General features: G+C 43.4%; 1 protein-coding gene across 3 annotated transcripts in view; it reads right to left on the bottom strand.

Moving 5' to 3' along the window:
- Positions 1-18484, bottom strand: part of LOC124789814 (epsilon-sarcoglycan) — a 101738-nt gene that overhangs the window by 54922 nt on the left and 28332 nt on the right. For all 3 annotated transcript variants that reach the window (XM_047257295.1, XM_047257296.1, XM_047257294.1), the window contains exon 3: positions 6052-6130. In XM_047257295.1, the coding sequence (XP_047113251.1) occupies positions 6052-6130 (79 nt within the window). The remainder of the gene's footprint in view (positions 1-6051; positions 6131-18484) is intronic.

Consider the following 18484-nt stretch of genomic DNA (forward strand, 5'->3'; position numbering starts at 1 on the left):
TGGTTTAAATCCGGGCCTACCGTGCCGGCCTCTGACTTAACCTCAGTTCAGCCACTAACCCAGGAGACACCGATGACGCCATCATCACCCCCTCCTGGCCGCCTGCCCAAGCTACCGCCCTTATACAAGGACAACCCAGCATCTTGGTTCACCCTCGTCGAGCATCTATTCGAGTTACATCATGTGTCTGACGACAACTCAAAGTTTCTCTGCCTTGTCACACACCTCCATGACCACTCGGATTTGATTTGTGACCTGCTCCTTTTGCTGCCGCCTGCATCAAAATACGAGTTTGCAAAGAAGGTTATAATGGAACGACATGCCTGCTTGCCACAAGAGTTAATAATCAAGATTCTCTACAAGGAGCACCTGAGGGAACACACCCCCTCACAACTGTGGCACCACCTTCGATTGCTCGTGAACGAGCATACCATGCCTGAAGCCATGCTACGGGCTGTGTGGTCTGCCAAACTACCTACCGACCTACAGATCCATCTGTTACCACACTCGTTCAAGTCCATCGGCTCCCGCCTACGCATCGCTGACCAGTTGTATTCGATACTGTAGCAACATCAGCCAGTTCATTCCACACCGTTCATCGGCACAGCCGCCCCTGCATACTGACCTTCAGCCGGCAGAGGCAGGGCTCACTCCGCCGTCACCTTATCTGCTTCTCCTGGCAGCATCGGCTCACTCTCTCTGCTGTCCGAGCACTCCAGGATCGCCCACGCACCTTACATACCGGTCTATTTATCAGAAAAAATCAACGAGGGCAAGCCACCACCAGTGTCACAGTCTCCACCCCCTGCTCACCCTTTCTGCTGGTACCACAAACTGTTTGGCAACGATGCCAAGAAGTGCAGGTTGCCATGCCAACACCCAAATGCCGACTGCAGGAACTAAGAGACGCCGAGTCCTGTGGGGAACCTAACGGGCGTCCTCTTACATTACACTCCGTTCACTCGTACGCCCAGCCGAGTGGTCGTCTCTATGTGACTGACATTGCATCAGGTCTAACTTTTCTGGTTGACACTGGTGCTGACATGTCGATCATACCTACTTCAATGGCTCCACCCACTTCTTCACAGACAAAGTCACTTCTACGAGCTGTCAATGCGTCGACATTACCTACCTCAGGCTCAGTAAAGGTTACAGTGACTCCACCTCTTTCTCTACGTTTTCCATGGACATTCTAAATTGCCGACATCGATGAACCAATCCTCGGTATGGATTTTTTGTCTCATTACGAACTATCCCTAAAAGTTGTACAGGGTTCAGTGCTCCACCATCCTAGGAACATTCACACACCGTGTACCCGCACCTATGTTCAACGCTCTGTTTCCACTGCAACATACAATATTGTACGCGGGTGCTCCACCCCCGTGGGCAACATTGTGGCCTGCGTTACCGACCTACTGTCAGAATACGACTCGGCGACGCAACTCCACAAGGACAACAAGAAGCTGAAACAGCACATTACATTCACTTACAGCGAGCTCTTTGTGGCTCGTAGCTCACTTCTGCAACTGCAGTCCACAGCACCGCCACCTAAACAAGATTGCTCGGCTGAGCCTAGCTCGAACTCTCACCAGGTTAGTCCACAAACTTTACTTGCGAGTGACGTTCCAACCCCCTCGTCGCGCTCGCCTCATCCAGTGCAGTGTGTTTCAAACAGTGCTGCTAATGACAGCTGCATGCACGTCATGACCATGCCCACCTCTCGGACAGCTACCGCGCGTGTTGATAAACATTCCCCCTCTCTCACTCACCGGCCACATGACCCAGCGGCCATTGTGACCCCATGTGCGATGCCAGTGCTGCTCTCGCCCATGCCGGTTGTCCAGTGCAAGGTTAACAGCGGACAGTCACCGTCCATTCCCCTTCGCTTGGCACTGCGCGCGCACCCACCCCCTCCACATATGACTTGGCGACGCAACTCCACCAGTTGAGAAGCTGAAACAACGCATCGCAATCACTTGCAGCGAGCTATTCACGGCTCGTACCTCGCTTCTGCAACTGCAGTCCATGGTGCCGCCACCTAAACGAGATTGCTTGGCCGAGCTCCCGTAAGAGACATGTGACTTTCGTGTTACCTTTTCCCCACTTGCGCTAATGGCTACGCTCGTCGTGCCCTACTCGTCTGAAGACTCGGCGCCAGGACGTTAACCAATCTCATGTGCAGTTCTCAGTTTCTTCCATCACTGATGAAACGACACACAAAATAGTTACCACTGCCAGCTCTCCTATTAGGCATAAGGTCCAATGCCTCAACCCTATCAAGTTGCACGTGCCCAGAACAGATTAATGAACTTTCGGCGGCAGGTGTTTTGCAACCTTCAGATAGCAACTGGTCTTCACCAATCCACCTCGTCCCCAAACATGACAGATCTTTTTGAATGTGTGGTGATTACAGATGCTTAAACACTCATACCATCATGGACAATTACTCAGTGACGAACATCAATGATTTCATTCATATGTTATCAGGCGCCACAGTTTTCAGGGTTACTGACTGTAAACACGCTTACCACCAGATTCCTGTGGCGCCGGAAGACATTCCTAAGATGGCTATTATCATGCTGCTCGGTTTATTCCAATACCACTTCATGCCGTTTGGCCTAAAGAACACAGCGCAAATGTAGCAACGTTTAATTGACTCTATCTTGTGACAGTTCGAGTTTTGCTTTGCTTATCTGGATGACATTCTTGTCTCCAGCAGCTCAGTGGAGGAACACGAAAATCATCTGTCTACGGTCCTCCAGACCTTGAACTCCAACAATGTCAAGGTCAACAAAGACAAGTTTCAGTTGCGCCAGGCGTCAGTCTCCTTGCTAGGTTACACCGTCTCCGCTGACGGAATACAGCCTCCCAAATCTCTTGTGCAGGCCATCATGTCTCTGCCGCCCCTGGCTACTTACAAAGAGCTACGCCATTTCCTCGGCACCATCAATTACTATCATCGCCATCTGCCTTCTGCCGCCGCTGTTCAGGCACACCTGACTGATGTGCTATCAGGCAAACAAACTTCCTGTATCAAACCCGTCTCTTGGGCTGCTCCGATGCTAGAGGCCTTCAAGGCTCTGAAGACTTCTTTAGCTCAAGCTGTGACACTCACCCACACTGACCCCTCCCCCGAGTTATTCATCACTAAGGATGCCAGTGACATCGCAGTGGGGGCAGTGTTGCAACAACGCAAGGGTGATGTGGTTTCTCCCCTTCATTTCTTCTCCAAGAAACTATCTACAGCTCAGAGAAAATATTCTGCATTTGATAGAGAGCTCCTTGCTGTTTACGAGGCAATCAAACATTTCTGCCCTGATGTCGAGGGACGCTTGTTTTTCGTCCTCACAAACCACTGGCAGAAGCATTCTGCAACCCACCTGAGGACGCACCCCCTCGACGTTAATGCATTTTGACCTGGTTTCTTGATTCACAACAGACGTCTGTTACATCAAGGGTGCGGATAACTTTGCTGCGGATTTCTTCTCATGGATCAGTGCTGTTTCCTGCATCGTTGATCTTTCCAATCTTGCTTCCCTCCAAGCTTCTGACGAAGATTCTCAAGCTCTCCTACGAGACCCAGAAACATCACTTGTTTTCACAAAGGCTAAATTTACTGGCATTTCTGACAAGGTGTGGTGTAATTCTTCGACCGGCACCCTAAGCCCTTTGCTCCCACCCACGCTGCGCCAACAGGTTTTCGACGCCCTGCGTAACCTAGCCCACCCTGGTGTTCGAGCCACCACATGTCCCGTGTCAGAACGTTTTGTTTGGAAGAATATCAAACAGGACTGTCAAACCTAGGCATGCAGCTGCATTGCTTGCCAGCACAACAACATCAGCCGCCACACCTCCCCGCCTTTGGGCAAGTTCGACATTCCCGCAGATCGATTCTGTCACATACATATTGATCTGATTGGGCCTCTTCCTCCTTCAGAGGGCCATAGATATATCTTATCAACTATCGACCATTTGTCTCACTGGGTCAAGGCTGCCCCTCTCCCTAACATTACTGCCGAGATGGTAGCCAAGGCTTTCACTGGCTTGTGGATCACTCATTTCGGGTACCCGACCACTATCACTACTGATCAGGGTCGACAGTTAGAATCCTTCCTTTCCGCCATCCTCTACAATACCTGCGGTATTAAAAAAATACACACTACCACCTATCACCCACAAAGCAATGGGTTGGTGGAGAGATGGCACTGCACCCTCAAGACGGCCCTTCGATGCCACGATTGTCTCTGGTCGGAAGCTCTCCTGTGGATGCTACTTGGTCTACGCTTGACCTATAAACCTGACCTACAGGGGATTATATCTGAATTTGTTTTTGGCGAGAACTTATTCTTCCACAGGTTAGTGAGGATCTTACCCCCTCGCCAGATTTCACTAGCCAGATTCGCATACATTTTCAACAAACGCATTTGTACCCGCCCACCAGTCACCCACTGCCTGAGACTTAGGTTCCCATCGTACTCTCTGACTGCTCCCATGTCATGCTGTGCGATGATGCGGTTAGGCAGCCTCTTCAACCTCCCTATCTTGGCCCCTACCAGGTCCTGCGGCAGAGGGACACGACTTCTGATATCACGATTAAAAACCGCACACAGACAGTTTCTCTGCATCGACTGAAACCAGTTTTCGTCGACTCTGATGGTCTCACACCACCTCAGTCGGACTCTGCAGACAATCCATCCTTGATCGAGAACAAAGACATGCTCCCATCAACCTCACGGCACACCTCTTCCGCCGGAGACTGTTTGCCACCGTTCGCTGGTTTCCCGACCTCATACCCTGTTTCACCCTGCGCCGGTTTCACACTCTTACCTCCAACGTCAGGGACACACAGCCCTACTATCAATTTGTCCTCCAGTGTGCTGCCACACTGAGTGAATGATGTTTCTATAGCGACGTTCGACGGCCGAATGCTCATTCTTTTGACAGATACCGAAGTCCCGCAATTGGATGGTCCCTTACACATCAACATTGCACATCACCTCACACTCCCGCGTGAGTGTGACCGAACATCTTTATGTGCTTTCATTTCTACGGACGGCTTGATCCACTTAAGGGCTACATATGCCTCCACCATGCTATTGACTTCCCTGCCCACTTACTCCTGGGCCAGCCACCATCTCATCTGGCCATGTTGGCTGACTGACTACAAAGTGGACCTGCCTCTCGCTGCTCCGCCTGCACAACCCACCTCATTCGAGATGGAAGTACCTGTGGTGCGCCTGCCCACGTGCACGATTTTCACCGACACTGATGCCCACACGCCCTCACCCTTGGACATCTGTAGTACTCCGTACTGCGGGGGCGGGGCAGGGGGGGGGGGGGGGGGGGGGCTGTGTGGCGTCGATAGTTCGTATCAACCACAAAACTTAATATCTGTGAACTCTAAGTGCTCTGTCGAGCCTCCATCTTAACTTTTGCTTTAATCAGTTCTTTGTTATACTTCATTCTGTGCGGATGCAGTGTCAAGTGTAGATGTATACGAGCTACAACATATATGGGAATTAAGTTTTCTATATCCCGATCACTGATTCCATTCCCATACTTGATAAACAATAAAAGCAATGAACAATGTATTTCATGGGTTATTTTTGGGAGAAAATAGTTTCCCATTCATAAACTTTGTTGACACTATCATCTCTACAGTCAATTCGGTTATTTACATCAAAGACTTATGGTTCTTCTCAGACTGCAACATTTCCTATGTAGTTTGGTCAAATGTATATCTTAACTCCCATAATAAGCATAATTTAAGATGATAGAAATTTACTTTTGGTTTCTGTTTCACTTATCCTAGCAGTATTTCAATAAAAAAGTATGATTATGGCTAACATTTAACAAGTGTTCATCTGTGATTGTGTTCTATAGTGTCACTCCGGAGTTCTTGTAAGGGTTCTGCACATTCTTGAAAGTTTGTCACATTGTTAGTAATATCTTTACTGCATTTGTAATGAACATCACCTTTAAAATATTAAAAATTTGTTAACTGTTCTGAGATAACACAAACCATGCATATTTTTTCATCATGAAACTGACCTGGTTTTTCTTCAACTTTCAACAAGACTGTCTCACACTGTGTTTCATATGTTCCTTTGTTTAGTCCAACAATTTCCAACTGTAAAGAACAAAAATCACTGTATTTTATACTTACTTTAATAAAATATCTTACTTAACACATAGTACTCCATTGTTTGGGTACTGAAACCATCTGCAACAATTATTATTCATTATTCATCTAATTACAACTCACCAATCCAACTCCCACAATGCTGTCATAAGGCAACAAAATTAACCAATCCCATCCCAACGATTTTCAATAATTACAATATGCTAAGTACTTTTTAGGATAAATTCTTTGGAAAGATAAAGCTACAGGATGGGTGTAGTTATAGTGGTAACTCCTACTAGCCTCCTATGCTTTACAGAATCTAACTCTGATTTAGTAAGTGAAAAGTTGTTTTTCTTTCATTATTTTCTGGGGCTGTAGGTGAGAAAGTGTCTCGAAAAGGATTGAAATTATGTTCAATGCTTGTTGGAAATCACTAAGAGATTTTATTCTCTAATAATGGATGGATATAGTGTGGGTAATCTGTGTGTTGTGATTTATTCTGCCTCAAGACATCTTCACATTTTCTAACTTTAATATTTGACTTATTTTCTTAAATCTGTAACGTATGATCATACATCTAAATGAGTAGCTTATGACAGCATTTTAAATTTTTAAATTCAATCAATAATTACATGAAATACTGAAAATCAAATTTTTGTTGCCACTGGAATCTGTTAGATAGACAAGCTGCAAATGGGACCATGTAACTGTTTTAAGATGGTGTGCATTAATGCAGCCACAACCATTGCCAGACTTGCTGTTGGTCGGAAGCAACCAAACTTACATGTAAGACGAATGTGTAACATGCATGTAGCTGACTGTGGCCAGCTGGCCTGTCAGACCAGTACTCATCATGCGACTAGCCTCTGGCCAGTGAGCCGCTGTGGCCAAAATTGTATGTGATTCCAGTTGTGTGCATTTGATTATTTGTTTGTCGTTCCATTAATGCAAAAGGATCTTTCTGTCATAATGGACTTCAGTATGAAAAAAATAATAAAATTTAGGAAGAGGCCTGCTTAGCAGGACTTCTCATCTGAAGAGCATGCAGGCAAAAACCTGAAAAACAAAATGTGGAACAAAATGAATATGACTCTTGGTGGCAACGAATGTACAGCAACAGAAGAACATAACACATTGTATATGTTCTTTTACATTTATTTATATTTTATTAACATAACATGTACATATAATTCAGAGACTGTAGTTCAATTGATTTGACAATGCGCCTTCATCTACAAAGTAATGGGCAAGTATGTTTCTGTGGTGTGAACTGAATCTATGATTGCATATTTGTTGGGGAATATCCTCAGAAACTGGATGATATCTGTTAACTAAATCTATAAACTGTACACAATCTCTGTTTCATACAGAGATGGGTAGAATACAACACTCCTTCACAGTGTTCACAGTGAAATCAGTGTCTACGTTCAGGACCTTGTGAAAGATTCTCCAATTATTTACTATTATCCTTAACTTGGACTCTGTGAAACTTCTAGCTAAAGAATGATGAATGTTGAGTACTTTTTGCTTCACAAAAAAAATTGCAAACATTCTGTTTGTAGAGTGGGATTGAAATATAGGATGCACCCACTATTTTTTCTTCTTTTATTTTGCCTCACGGTCCATAGGTACACAGCCAAATCTACCTTCGTAACCTCCATCAAGTGCCCGACTTGCAGCCATCTGTGCTGGCCAGCTCCAGCCCTGGCCGTGCCCACGGCTGCACTAGTGTGCCGCCAAGGCTGTTAGCTGTTTAGTAATACAGAACAAGAGGAGCATTCACTTGAGAAACCTGGAAGTACCGGCCAGTCTGCCTACTGCCTATAGCTGGATAGCATCTTCTGATACTGTCAACAGATGACATGGCTCCTTATGTTGCCTCATTACATGAATATGATGAACCTATTACACTACACAATGAAACAGTGCTTATTTTGTGTGTGTGTGTGTGTGTGTGTGTGTGTGTGTGTGTGTGTGTGTGTGAACTATTGGAATTGTAAACATGACCATGACAAAGTTTCTCACTGATGTAGACACTGCTTTCTATTATGTGACCTAAAGATGGCCATTTAACTAGTCAAAACTATTAATTAAATGTCAGGTAATTAAGATATATTACCTTTATTATGATATAACTCAGAAATCTCTTAAACTCAATAGAAAGCTCTATGTGGATATAAGCTAATGTCATGCTTTTATCAGGTTCCATTCTACATGGAATGGGTGTGCTTAGTGACTGTGTTTATTAAAACTAAAAATGTACAGCAATCAGTTGCTGATAATCTGTTTATTGCAGATCTAGCCAGATTTCAACTATTGGATGGCTATCACCAGAGTTAAAAAATGTAAGAATACATTACAATAAGACACATGAATGAAACAAAACATATTATAGTTGTATGGGCTCTGTACATGAAAAGACGATAAAGTGACACAACAGTATGATGCAGTTCAGGTCATCATTATCATTTACCTGTACAAATAGCCCCTCCTGGCTATCCAGGTCACTATTTCAGTTCGCACTGAAGCCACTGTTTGCAGTTATTACACAGCTAACCTCGGTGCATGACATAATGATATGCAGAGCCCCCATACATGTGTAGTTTAGACTACAGAATTTACAGGCTTTGTTCATACACTGTTGGCTAATATTTGGTACACAAGAAACACAGTAGATAAAAACATTGCTAAAAATAGGTAAGGTATGTTTTATTTGTAAAGCAGTGACTACCCATTTACCAGTTGACCTGTGCCGTGAACTAACAGTAGTTTGTACATATTGCTGCCTAAAAACACAAACAAATAATAAAAAAAATACACAATTATTCTTGCTTACACGAATAAAAATTTACTGGCTTCAGCTGCCAGAGACTGTGGTGTGTGTGTGTGTGTGTGTGTGTGTGTGTGTGTGTGTGTGTGTGTGTGTGTGTGCGTGCGTGTGTCAGTCTTTCCATTGAGCCTATCTACGACTCAGCATCTCCACTATGTGGTGAGTAGCAACTATTCTTTTCATTATATTGTTATATTCCATCCTTGATTTTCCATAGCTTTACAGTACACTGACTACTGATGTAGAAAAAGCTTTATGTTACTTAATATCAAACATATTCACATATGTGACCCTGGAGGAATACTATTATAATAGGCCAGTATTGGCAGGCCAATGCACTTGCTGGCTTCTGCTGTCACAGGCCATGCCCAAAGAAGTTTTTAAAAACTTCCCAAAAATGAGAGTTCTCATTGACAACGGTTCGGTGAACAGCACACCACCAGACGACTGCTGGTGGCAGAAAGTTTCCAGTTCCTTCAGCAGGCTCATAAATTTCCCCTTTTCACATGAATTGAGCATCATCATATGCAAGGACATAACTGGAATGACATGTTCACTTTCAACAATGTAGACGGCAAAGTTAGATTTTTCAGCCACACTAATTCTATGTAACATGACATGTCTGCCAAATCTAACCTCAAGTCACCTTCCAGTTTGTTCCATATAATAGACATCACAATCAGGATACACTGTCTTACAAACACCCAACCTAAGATAAATACTGTCTTTGTCAACAGTATTATTCAAAACCCTCCCCAAGTTACTCTTGCTGGTAAAAGACACCTTTACTTTCTTTTTTCTAAAAACAGAAGGCATCCTATGCCTATGATAAATACTGTCTTTGTCAACAGTATTATTCAAAACCCTCCCCAAGTTACTCTTGCTGGTAAAAGACACCTTTACTTTCTTTTTTCTAAAAACAGAAGGCATCCTATCACTGATTTTTCCATAGTATGGTGCCCAAGTATAATTCCTATTGCTATCATGAATTTGCTTGAAACCATTTTCCTTCTGCCTTTTCTTTTGTATGTTATTGCACATATTGTGGGTAGTTATTCCTTTTAGCATTATATTTAATTGTGTTCAATTCAGATTAATGTTCTGCTTTTAACATTGGAATTTCTAATAAATGGTCGGAAGTAAAATTAAAATATTTATTTTTTTCTGTTGACAGGGGTGGTTTGAATTGTTATCAATAATAATGTCTCTGCATGCGTGTTTGTTGTAGATCCCAAAGGAATGTTTGTCATTTTGAAATTTAATGCTCAAATCTAAGAAATTAATGGACCTGAATGAGATTTTCACTCTGCAGCAGATTGTGCCTGGTATGAAACTTCCTGGCATATTAATACTGTGTGCCAGACTGAGACTTGAACTTGGGACCTTCGCCTTTTGCTGGCAAGCGCTCTGCCATCTGAGCTACTCCAGCATGACTCACAAACCATCCTCACAGCTTCAGTTCTGCCAGTACCTTGTCTCCTATCTTCCAAACTTCATAGAAGCTCTTTCGCAGACCTTGCAGAACTAGCACTCCTGGAAAAACGGATATTGTGGAGACATAGCTTAGCCACAGCCTGGGGGAGGTTTCCAGAATAAGTTTCATATCAGCACACACTCTGCTGCAGAGTGAAAATCTCATTCTGGAAACATCCCCACGCTATGGCTAAACCATGTCTCCACAATATCCTTTCTTCCAGGAGTGCTAGTTCTGCAAGGTTCACAGAAGAGCTTCTGTGAAGTTTATGAGGTAGGAGACGAGGTACTGGCAGAATTGAAGCTGTGAAGATGGCCGTGAGTCGTGCTTGGGTAGCTAAGATGGTAGAGCACTTGCTCGCGAAGGCAGAGGTCCCGAGTTTGAGTCTCAGTCCGGTACACAGTTTTAATCTGCCAGGAAGTTTCAATTAATGGAGCTGTCTGACTCCACTTTATATGTGAACTTTATTTTACCACATAGGCTGTTGAAATACCTAATAACTGTTTCAATGTGAACATTATTCCCTCAAATTAACAATGAAGTATTGTCAACATATCTAAAATAGTACATTATTTTAGTAATGACTCAGGATTGTCCTGAAAAAATTGTTCTCCAAGTAGTTAATAAAATGTCAGACAAAAACCATCTTTCTGTACATATACATTTCTATTGCTTGAAAGTAATTATATTCCAAGATTAATGCAAGGAATCCTATGTAATCACTAATTCCTTCTTTAGGCAACTTATTCAGTTCTATAAGGGTTTTCTGAATGATTTTAATGGTTTCAACAACTGGAACATTTTTACATAAGTTATTTATATACAACGTAACTAATTTCACTTTGGCCTTTAGAGGTATTTCTTTAACTTCATCAACTAATTCATGAATGTTCTTTATTCAGTGCTGATGATTAAAAATGAAATGTTTTTCCTAAAAATCTAAGCTTTTCTTAGCTACTTTACTGAAAGGGCTACCTCTACTGTTAACTGTCAGTCTAATAGGTATTTCTTTTTTGTGGACCTTAATTTGTGCCCTAAGAGTAGGTGTATGTGGGTTTATTGCTCTTAATTGCAGAGTGTCCCTCGGTACAAAAATTTCATTACATTCTTTTAATTTTTTGTTAATTTTCATATGTGCTTTGGGAGTTAAATCCTTTCCAACATTAATAGTGCCATTCCCATGGGAGGCTTTTTGTTTTAGCACTGTGCTCAGCTGCACCAACTACCACCATGCTATTTCCTTTATCCACCTTTGTGATGATTGAACATTCATTATTAAGCTTCTTAGTAATCTGTTTCCTGTTGCTATTGTAATTAATTTCATTACTACTAATCCTACTTTGTCTAATCTTTGTGGTTCCCTATCAAAATTAATATTAGTAAAATTCAGCATTCTGAAATAGAATCCAAAATTCAAAAACTATTGGTGCAAGCATTCCTATCCTGGCCAAATTCTCAAGTTTCTGGTTATGTGTGAATCTGGTTTGATCAGCAATTTTCTCACCTGTTTTTAAAACAAAGACAGACACATGATCAAAAATTAAAGAATTGCTTAGCCTAGATAAGGCAAAATTTAGCTTATACAACTTGTTACTTAATAAAACAATGATAAGTTCACATTGGAATACCAACAATATTATGAAGAAGATACACAGCTAATCACCATAAAGATGACTCATTGTGTTGCAGATAGGCAAAATGAAAATACTGTTACACATTGAGCTTTTGGTCAAAGCCTTCCTCGGAATGGAAAACACAAACATTCACACAAACAAGCACAGACATGCACACTTTACGTACACATGTCTAATACCTCGGGACAGAATGCAACTGTACGGTGTCGAACGGAAGCAGCAATGTGGAGGTGAGTCAGGAAAGGAGAGGGACAGCAGGGTCCAAAGGGGAGGGGGGGGGGGGGGGGGGGAATCAGCACTGCCTGATGGAGTGTGCAGAGAGTAGACAATGATCGGACAAGGCTGTCAGGCTGTGTCGGGAGACTATGGGGGAGGGAGGGAGAGGGGGCTCTGGGATGGCTGGCAGGAAGCAGAAATGCAGAAGAGCAGAGAAGGGGAAAAGACTGATGGATGCATAGGCAGGGAGCAGTGCCAGCGCACAATGAGAGTGAGGTGACATGAATTGGGAGGAAGTGATAGGACAGAGGGGTGTGGAAACAGTTGTGGGGAGGGTATGGAGGTAGCAGGTTACCATAGGTTGAGGCTGGAATGATTCTGGGAGTGGAGAATGTGTTGTAAGACTAGCTCGCAGCTGCACAGTTCAGCATAGCTGGTGGTGGAGGGAAGGATCCAGATGGCCTGGGCAGCGAAGGACCAATTGAAATCAAGGATGTTATGTTCAGCCGCATGTTGTGCCTCAGGGTGGTCTACTTCACTCTCGGCCACAGTATTGCGGGTCCATTTATGCTGTTGGGCAGTGGGCTGGTAGCCATACCAATATAAAAAGCTGTGAAATGATTGCAGCAGAGCTGGTATATGACATGGCTACTCTCACATGTGGCCCAAGTCTCTGATGGGGTAGGAGAAGTCTGTGACAGGACTGTAATAGAAAGTGCTGGATGAGTGGACTGGGTAGGTTTTGCATCTGGGTCTTCCACAGGTATATGATCCCTGTGGCATCGAGTTGGGATTGAGAGTGGCATTGGGATGAACTAGAATGTGTAGGTTGGGTGGGCAGTGGAACACCACATTACAAAGTGTGGGAAGGATCTTAGGCAGGATGTTCCATGTTTCAGGGCATGATGATAGACAATCAAAGCCCTGATGAAGGACGCAGTTTAGTTGTTCCAGTCCATGGTGGTATTGGGTGATGAGAGAGAGCTGGTAACTGGTTCTTGGAGGAGGTGGGAGGATTGGGTGTGTGTGGGGATATGGGAAATCTGTTTGCTGAATAGGTCTGGGGGATAGAGCCTATCTGTGACAGCCTTTGTGAGACCTTCAGCATACTGGGCAAGGTAGTTCTTGCCACAGCAGATATAACATCGCGATGTGGCCAAGCTGTATGACAGGGACTTTTTAGTGGGGAAGGGCTGGCAGCTGTTGAATTGCTGGTACTGTTGGTGGTTGCTGGGTTTAATGTGGACAGAGCTGTGGATGGAGAGCTCAGAGGGGGTAGTCAACATCCTGGAAGGTGGCAGGTCGGGTTGAGGAAGACTGACCAGGTGAAGTGGATGGGAGACAAGGTGCTGAGGTTCTGAATAAATGATAGGGTGTCTTGGCCCTGAGACCAGATCATGAAGATATCGTCAATGAACCTGAACCAGACCACCAGTTTGGGATTTTGGAATGTTAGGAAGGCCTCCTAGATGGCTCATAAACAGGTTGGCATAGGAGGGCACCTTCTACATCTACATCATACTCCACAAGCCACCTAATGGTGTGTGGCAGAAGGTACTTTCCGTACCACTATCTGATACCTTCAACACTGTTCCACTTGTGAATAGTGCGTGGGAAGAATGATTGCCGGTAAGCCTCTGTATTGGCTCTAATTTCTCGAATTTTGTCCTCATGGTCAATACGCGAGATTATGTGGAGGGAAGTAATATGTTGTCTGACTCCTCCTGGGAAGTGCTGTCCCGAAATTTCAGTAGCAAATCTCTCTGTGATGCACAACATCTATCTTGTAACATCTGCCCGTGGAGTTTTTTAGCATCTCCGTAATCCTCTCTCGCCAGCTAAATGATCCCATGACGAAACACGTCTCTCTTTGTTGGATCTTCTCTATCTCTTCTCAGTCCTACCCGACAGGGATCACAGATAGATGAACAATACTCAAGAATGGGGCGAACAAATGCCTTATATGCTACTCCTTCATGGGTGAGTTAAATTTCCTTAAGATTCTTCTGATGAATCTGTCTTGTGTCTGCTTTTCCCACTATCTGTTTTATATTGTCATTCCATTTAAGGTTGCTCTGGATAGTTACACCTAGATATTCTACAGTAGACACTGTCTCCAGCTGTTTGTCATCAATAGTGTAGCTGTAAAGTGTTGTTGTTGTCTTCAGTCCTGAGACTAGTTTGATGCAGCTCTCCATGCTACTCTATCCTGTGCAAGCTTCTTCATCTCCCAGTACCTACTACAACCTACATCCTTTTGAATCAGCTTAGTGTATTCATCTCTTGGTCTTCCTCTACGATTTTTACCCTCCACGCTGCCCTCCAATGCTAAATTTGTGATCCCTTCATGCCTCAGAACATGTCCTACCAACCAGTCCCTTCTTCTAGTCAAGTTGTGCCACAAACTCCTCTTCTCCCCAATTCTATTCAATACCTCCTCATTAGTTATGTGATCTACCCATCTCATCTTCAGCATTCTTCTGTAGCACCACATTCCGAAAGCTTCTATTCTCTTCTTGTCCAAACTATTTATTGTCCATGTTTCACTTCCATACATGGCTACACTCCATACAAATACTTTCAGAAATGACTTCCTGGCACTGAAATCTATACTCGATGTTAACAAATTTCTCTTCTTCAGAAACGGTTTCCTTGCCATTGGCAGTCTACATTTTATACCCTCTCTACTTCGACCATCATCAGTTAGTTTCCTCCCCAAATAGAAAAATTCCTTTACTACTTTAAGCGTCTCATTCCCTAATCTAATTCCCTCAGCATCACCTGACTTAATTCGACTACATTCCATTATCCTCGTTTTGCTTTTGTTGATGTTCATCTTATATCCTCCTTTCAAGACACTGTCCATTCCATTCAACTGCTGTTCCAAGTCCTTTGCTGTCTCTGACAGAATTACAATGTCATCGGTGAAACTCAACGTTTTTATTTCTTCTCCATGGACTTTAATACCTACTCTGAATTTTTCTTTTGTTTCCTTTACTGCTTGCTCAATATACAGATTGAATAACATCGGGGACAGGCTACAACCCTGTCTCACTCCCTTTCCAACCGCTGCTCCCCTTTCATGCCCCTAGACTCTTATATCTGCCATCTGGTTTCTGTACAAATTGTAAATAACCTTTCGCTCCCTGTATTTTACCCCTGCCACCTTTAGAATTTGAAAGAGAGTATTCCAATCAACATTGTCAAAAGCTTTCTCTAAGTCTACAAATGCTAGAAATGTAGGTTTGCCTTTCCTTAATCCTTCTTCTAAGATAAGTCGTAGGGCCAGTATTGCCTCACGTGTTCCAACATTTCTGTAGAATCCAAACTGATCTTCACCGAGGTCGGCTTCTACCAGTGTTTCCATTTGTCTGTAAAGAATTCACGTTAGTATTTTGCAGCTGTGACTTATTAAACTGACAGTTTGGTAATTTTCACATCTGTCAACACCTGCTTTCTTTGGGATTGGAATTATTATATTCTTCTTGAAGTCTGAGGGTATTTCGCCTGTCTCATACATCTTGCTCACCAGATGGTAGAGTTTTGTCAGGACTGGCTCTCCCAAGGCCGTCAGTAGTTCTAATGGCATGTTGTCTACTCCGGGGCCTTGTTCCGACTCAGGTCTTTCAGTGCTCTGTCAAACTCTTCACGCAGTATCGTATCTCCCATTTCATCTTCATCTACATCCTCTTCTATTTCCATAATATTGTCCTCAAATACATTGCCCTTGTATATACCCTCTATATACTCCTTCCACCTTTTTGCCTGCTTCATTACCGCGTTTTTATATTTTCTCCTTTCATCAATTAAATTCAATATTTCTTCTGTTAGCCAAGGATTTCTACTAGCCCTCGTCTTTTTACCTACTTGATCCTCTGCTGCCTTCACTACTTCATCCCTCAGAACTACCCATTCTTCTTCTACTGTATTCCTTTCCCCCATTCCTGTCAATTGTTCCCTTATGCTCTCCCTGAAACTCTGTACAACCTCTGGTTCTTTCAGTTTATCCAGGTCCCATCTCCTTAAATTCCCACCTTTTTGCAGTTTCTTCAGTTTTAATCCACAGTTCATAACCAATAGATTTGTGGTCAAAGTCCACATCTGCCCCTGGAAATGTCTTACAATTTAAAACCTGGTTCCTAAATCTCTGTCTTACCATTATGTAATCTATTTGATACCTTCTAGAATCTCCAGGATTCTTCCACGTATACAACCTTCTCTTATGATTCTTGAACCAAGTGTTAGCTGTGATTAAGTTATGCTCTGTGCAAAATTCTACCAGATGGTTTCCTCTTTCATCTCTCTCCCCCAATCCATATTCACCAACTATGTTTCCTTCTCTCCCTTTTTCCTACTCTTGAATTCCAGTCACCCATGACTATTAAATTTTCATCTCCCTTCACTACCTAAATAATTTCTTTTATCTCATCATACATTTCAGCAATTTCTTCATCATCTGCAGAGTTAGTTGGCATATAAACTTGTACTACTGTAGTAGGCATGGGCTTCATGTCTATCTTGGCCACAATAATGCATTCACAATGCTGTTGGTAGTAGCTTACCCGCACTCCTATTTTTTTTATTCATTATTAAACCTACTCCTGCATTACCCCTATTTGATTTTCTATTTATAACACTGTATTCATCTGACCAAAAGTCTTGTTCCTCCTGCCACCGAACTTCACTAATTCCCACTATACCTAACTTCAACCTATCCATTTCCCTTTTTAAATTTTCTAACCTACCTGCCTGATTAAGGGATCTGACATTCCACGCTCTGATCTGTAGAACGCCAGTTTTCTATCTCCTGATAACGACGTCCTCTTGAGAAGTCCTCACCCGGAGATCCGAATGGGGGACTATTTTACCTCCGGAATATTTTACCCAAGAGGACGCCATCATCATTTAACCATACAGTAAAGCTGCATGCCCTCGGGAAAAATTACGGCTATAGTTTCCCCTTGCTTTCAGCCACTCACAGTACCAGCACAGCAAGGCCGTTTAGGTTAGTGTTGCAAGGCCAGATCAGTCAATCATCCAGACTGTTGCCCCTGCAACTACTGAAAAGGCTGCTGCCCCTCTTCAGGAACCACACGTTTGTCTGGCCTCTCAACAGATACCCCTCCGTTGTGGTTGCACCTACGGTACGGCCATCTGTATCACTGAGGCACGCAAGCCTCCCCACCAACAGCAAGGTCCATGGTTCATGGGGTGGGGGAGCTGTAAAGTAGTGGATTTCTTTTCCTACATAAGCGCAATATGTTACATTTATTTACGTTCAGGGTCAACTGACAGAGTCTACACCATTCATCAGTTCTCTGCAGGTCATTCTGCAAATTCTTACTATCTTCTGGAGTTGCCTGCGAATAGCCTTAAAGAGCATCTGACACTTTGTACTAGATCATGTATATATACTGTGAACAGCAATGGTTCTATCACTCTTCACCGGCCGGTGTGGCTGAGCGGTTCTAGGCGCTTCAGTCTGGAACCACACGACCGCTAAGTTCTAGGGGACTGATGACCTCAGATGTTAAGTCCCATAGTGCTCAGAGCCTATCACACTTCCCTGTGGTACTCCGGATGGTCAGCTCCGATATTCCATAATCTAGTATCTTTTCCATTAATCCTCAATGTGGGATGGTGTCAAATGCCTTACTGAAATCAGGGAACATGCCATCAGCCTGAGGACCTTTGTCCACTGCGATGTGGATCTCATGGAGGGACAGGGCGAGCTGAGTTTTGCAGGATCTCTGTTTGCAGAATCGATGTCGATTTTTATAGAGGAGCTGTTTATTTTCCAAGAACATCAAAATTCTTGAGCATAAAACATGTTCCATAATTCTACAACAGAGTGACACCAATGATATAAGTCTATAATTGTGTGGATCTGTTTTATGGCCTTTCTTACAAACGGGAATGACCTGCGCTTTTTTCCACCTTGCGGCTGCCAATGGCTTTGCCATGGATTTGTTTGTACACTTTCCCTTCAAAGGAGAGGTAGTTGTGTGTCAGGATAAAATTAATGAGGTGTATGAGGAATGAGGTCATGGGTTTGGAGCCTGAAGGACATTGGGAGTGGTACTGTTCAATAGTGACAAGACCATGGGCATGAGGGATGTTGATGTATACGGAAATGATGAGGAGGAATCCTGGAGATGAAGGGGTGGGGATGGTGGAGAGTTGGTCTTACGCAGGAGGCTAGATTT

Source organism: Schistocerca piceifrons, chromosome 3 (assembly GCF_021461385.2).
Source record: "Schistocerca piceifrons isolate TAMUIC-IGC-003096 chromosome 3, iqSchPice1.1, whole genome shotgun sequence".
Lineage (NCBI taxonomy): Eukaryota > Metazoa > Arthropoda > Insecta > Orthoptera > Acrididae > Schistocerca > Schistocerca piceifrons.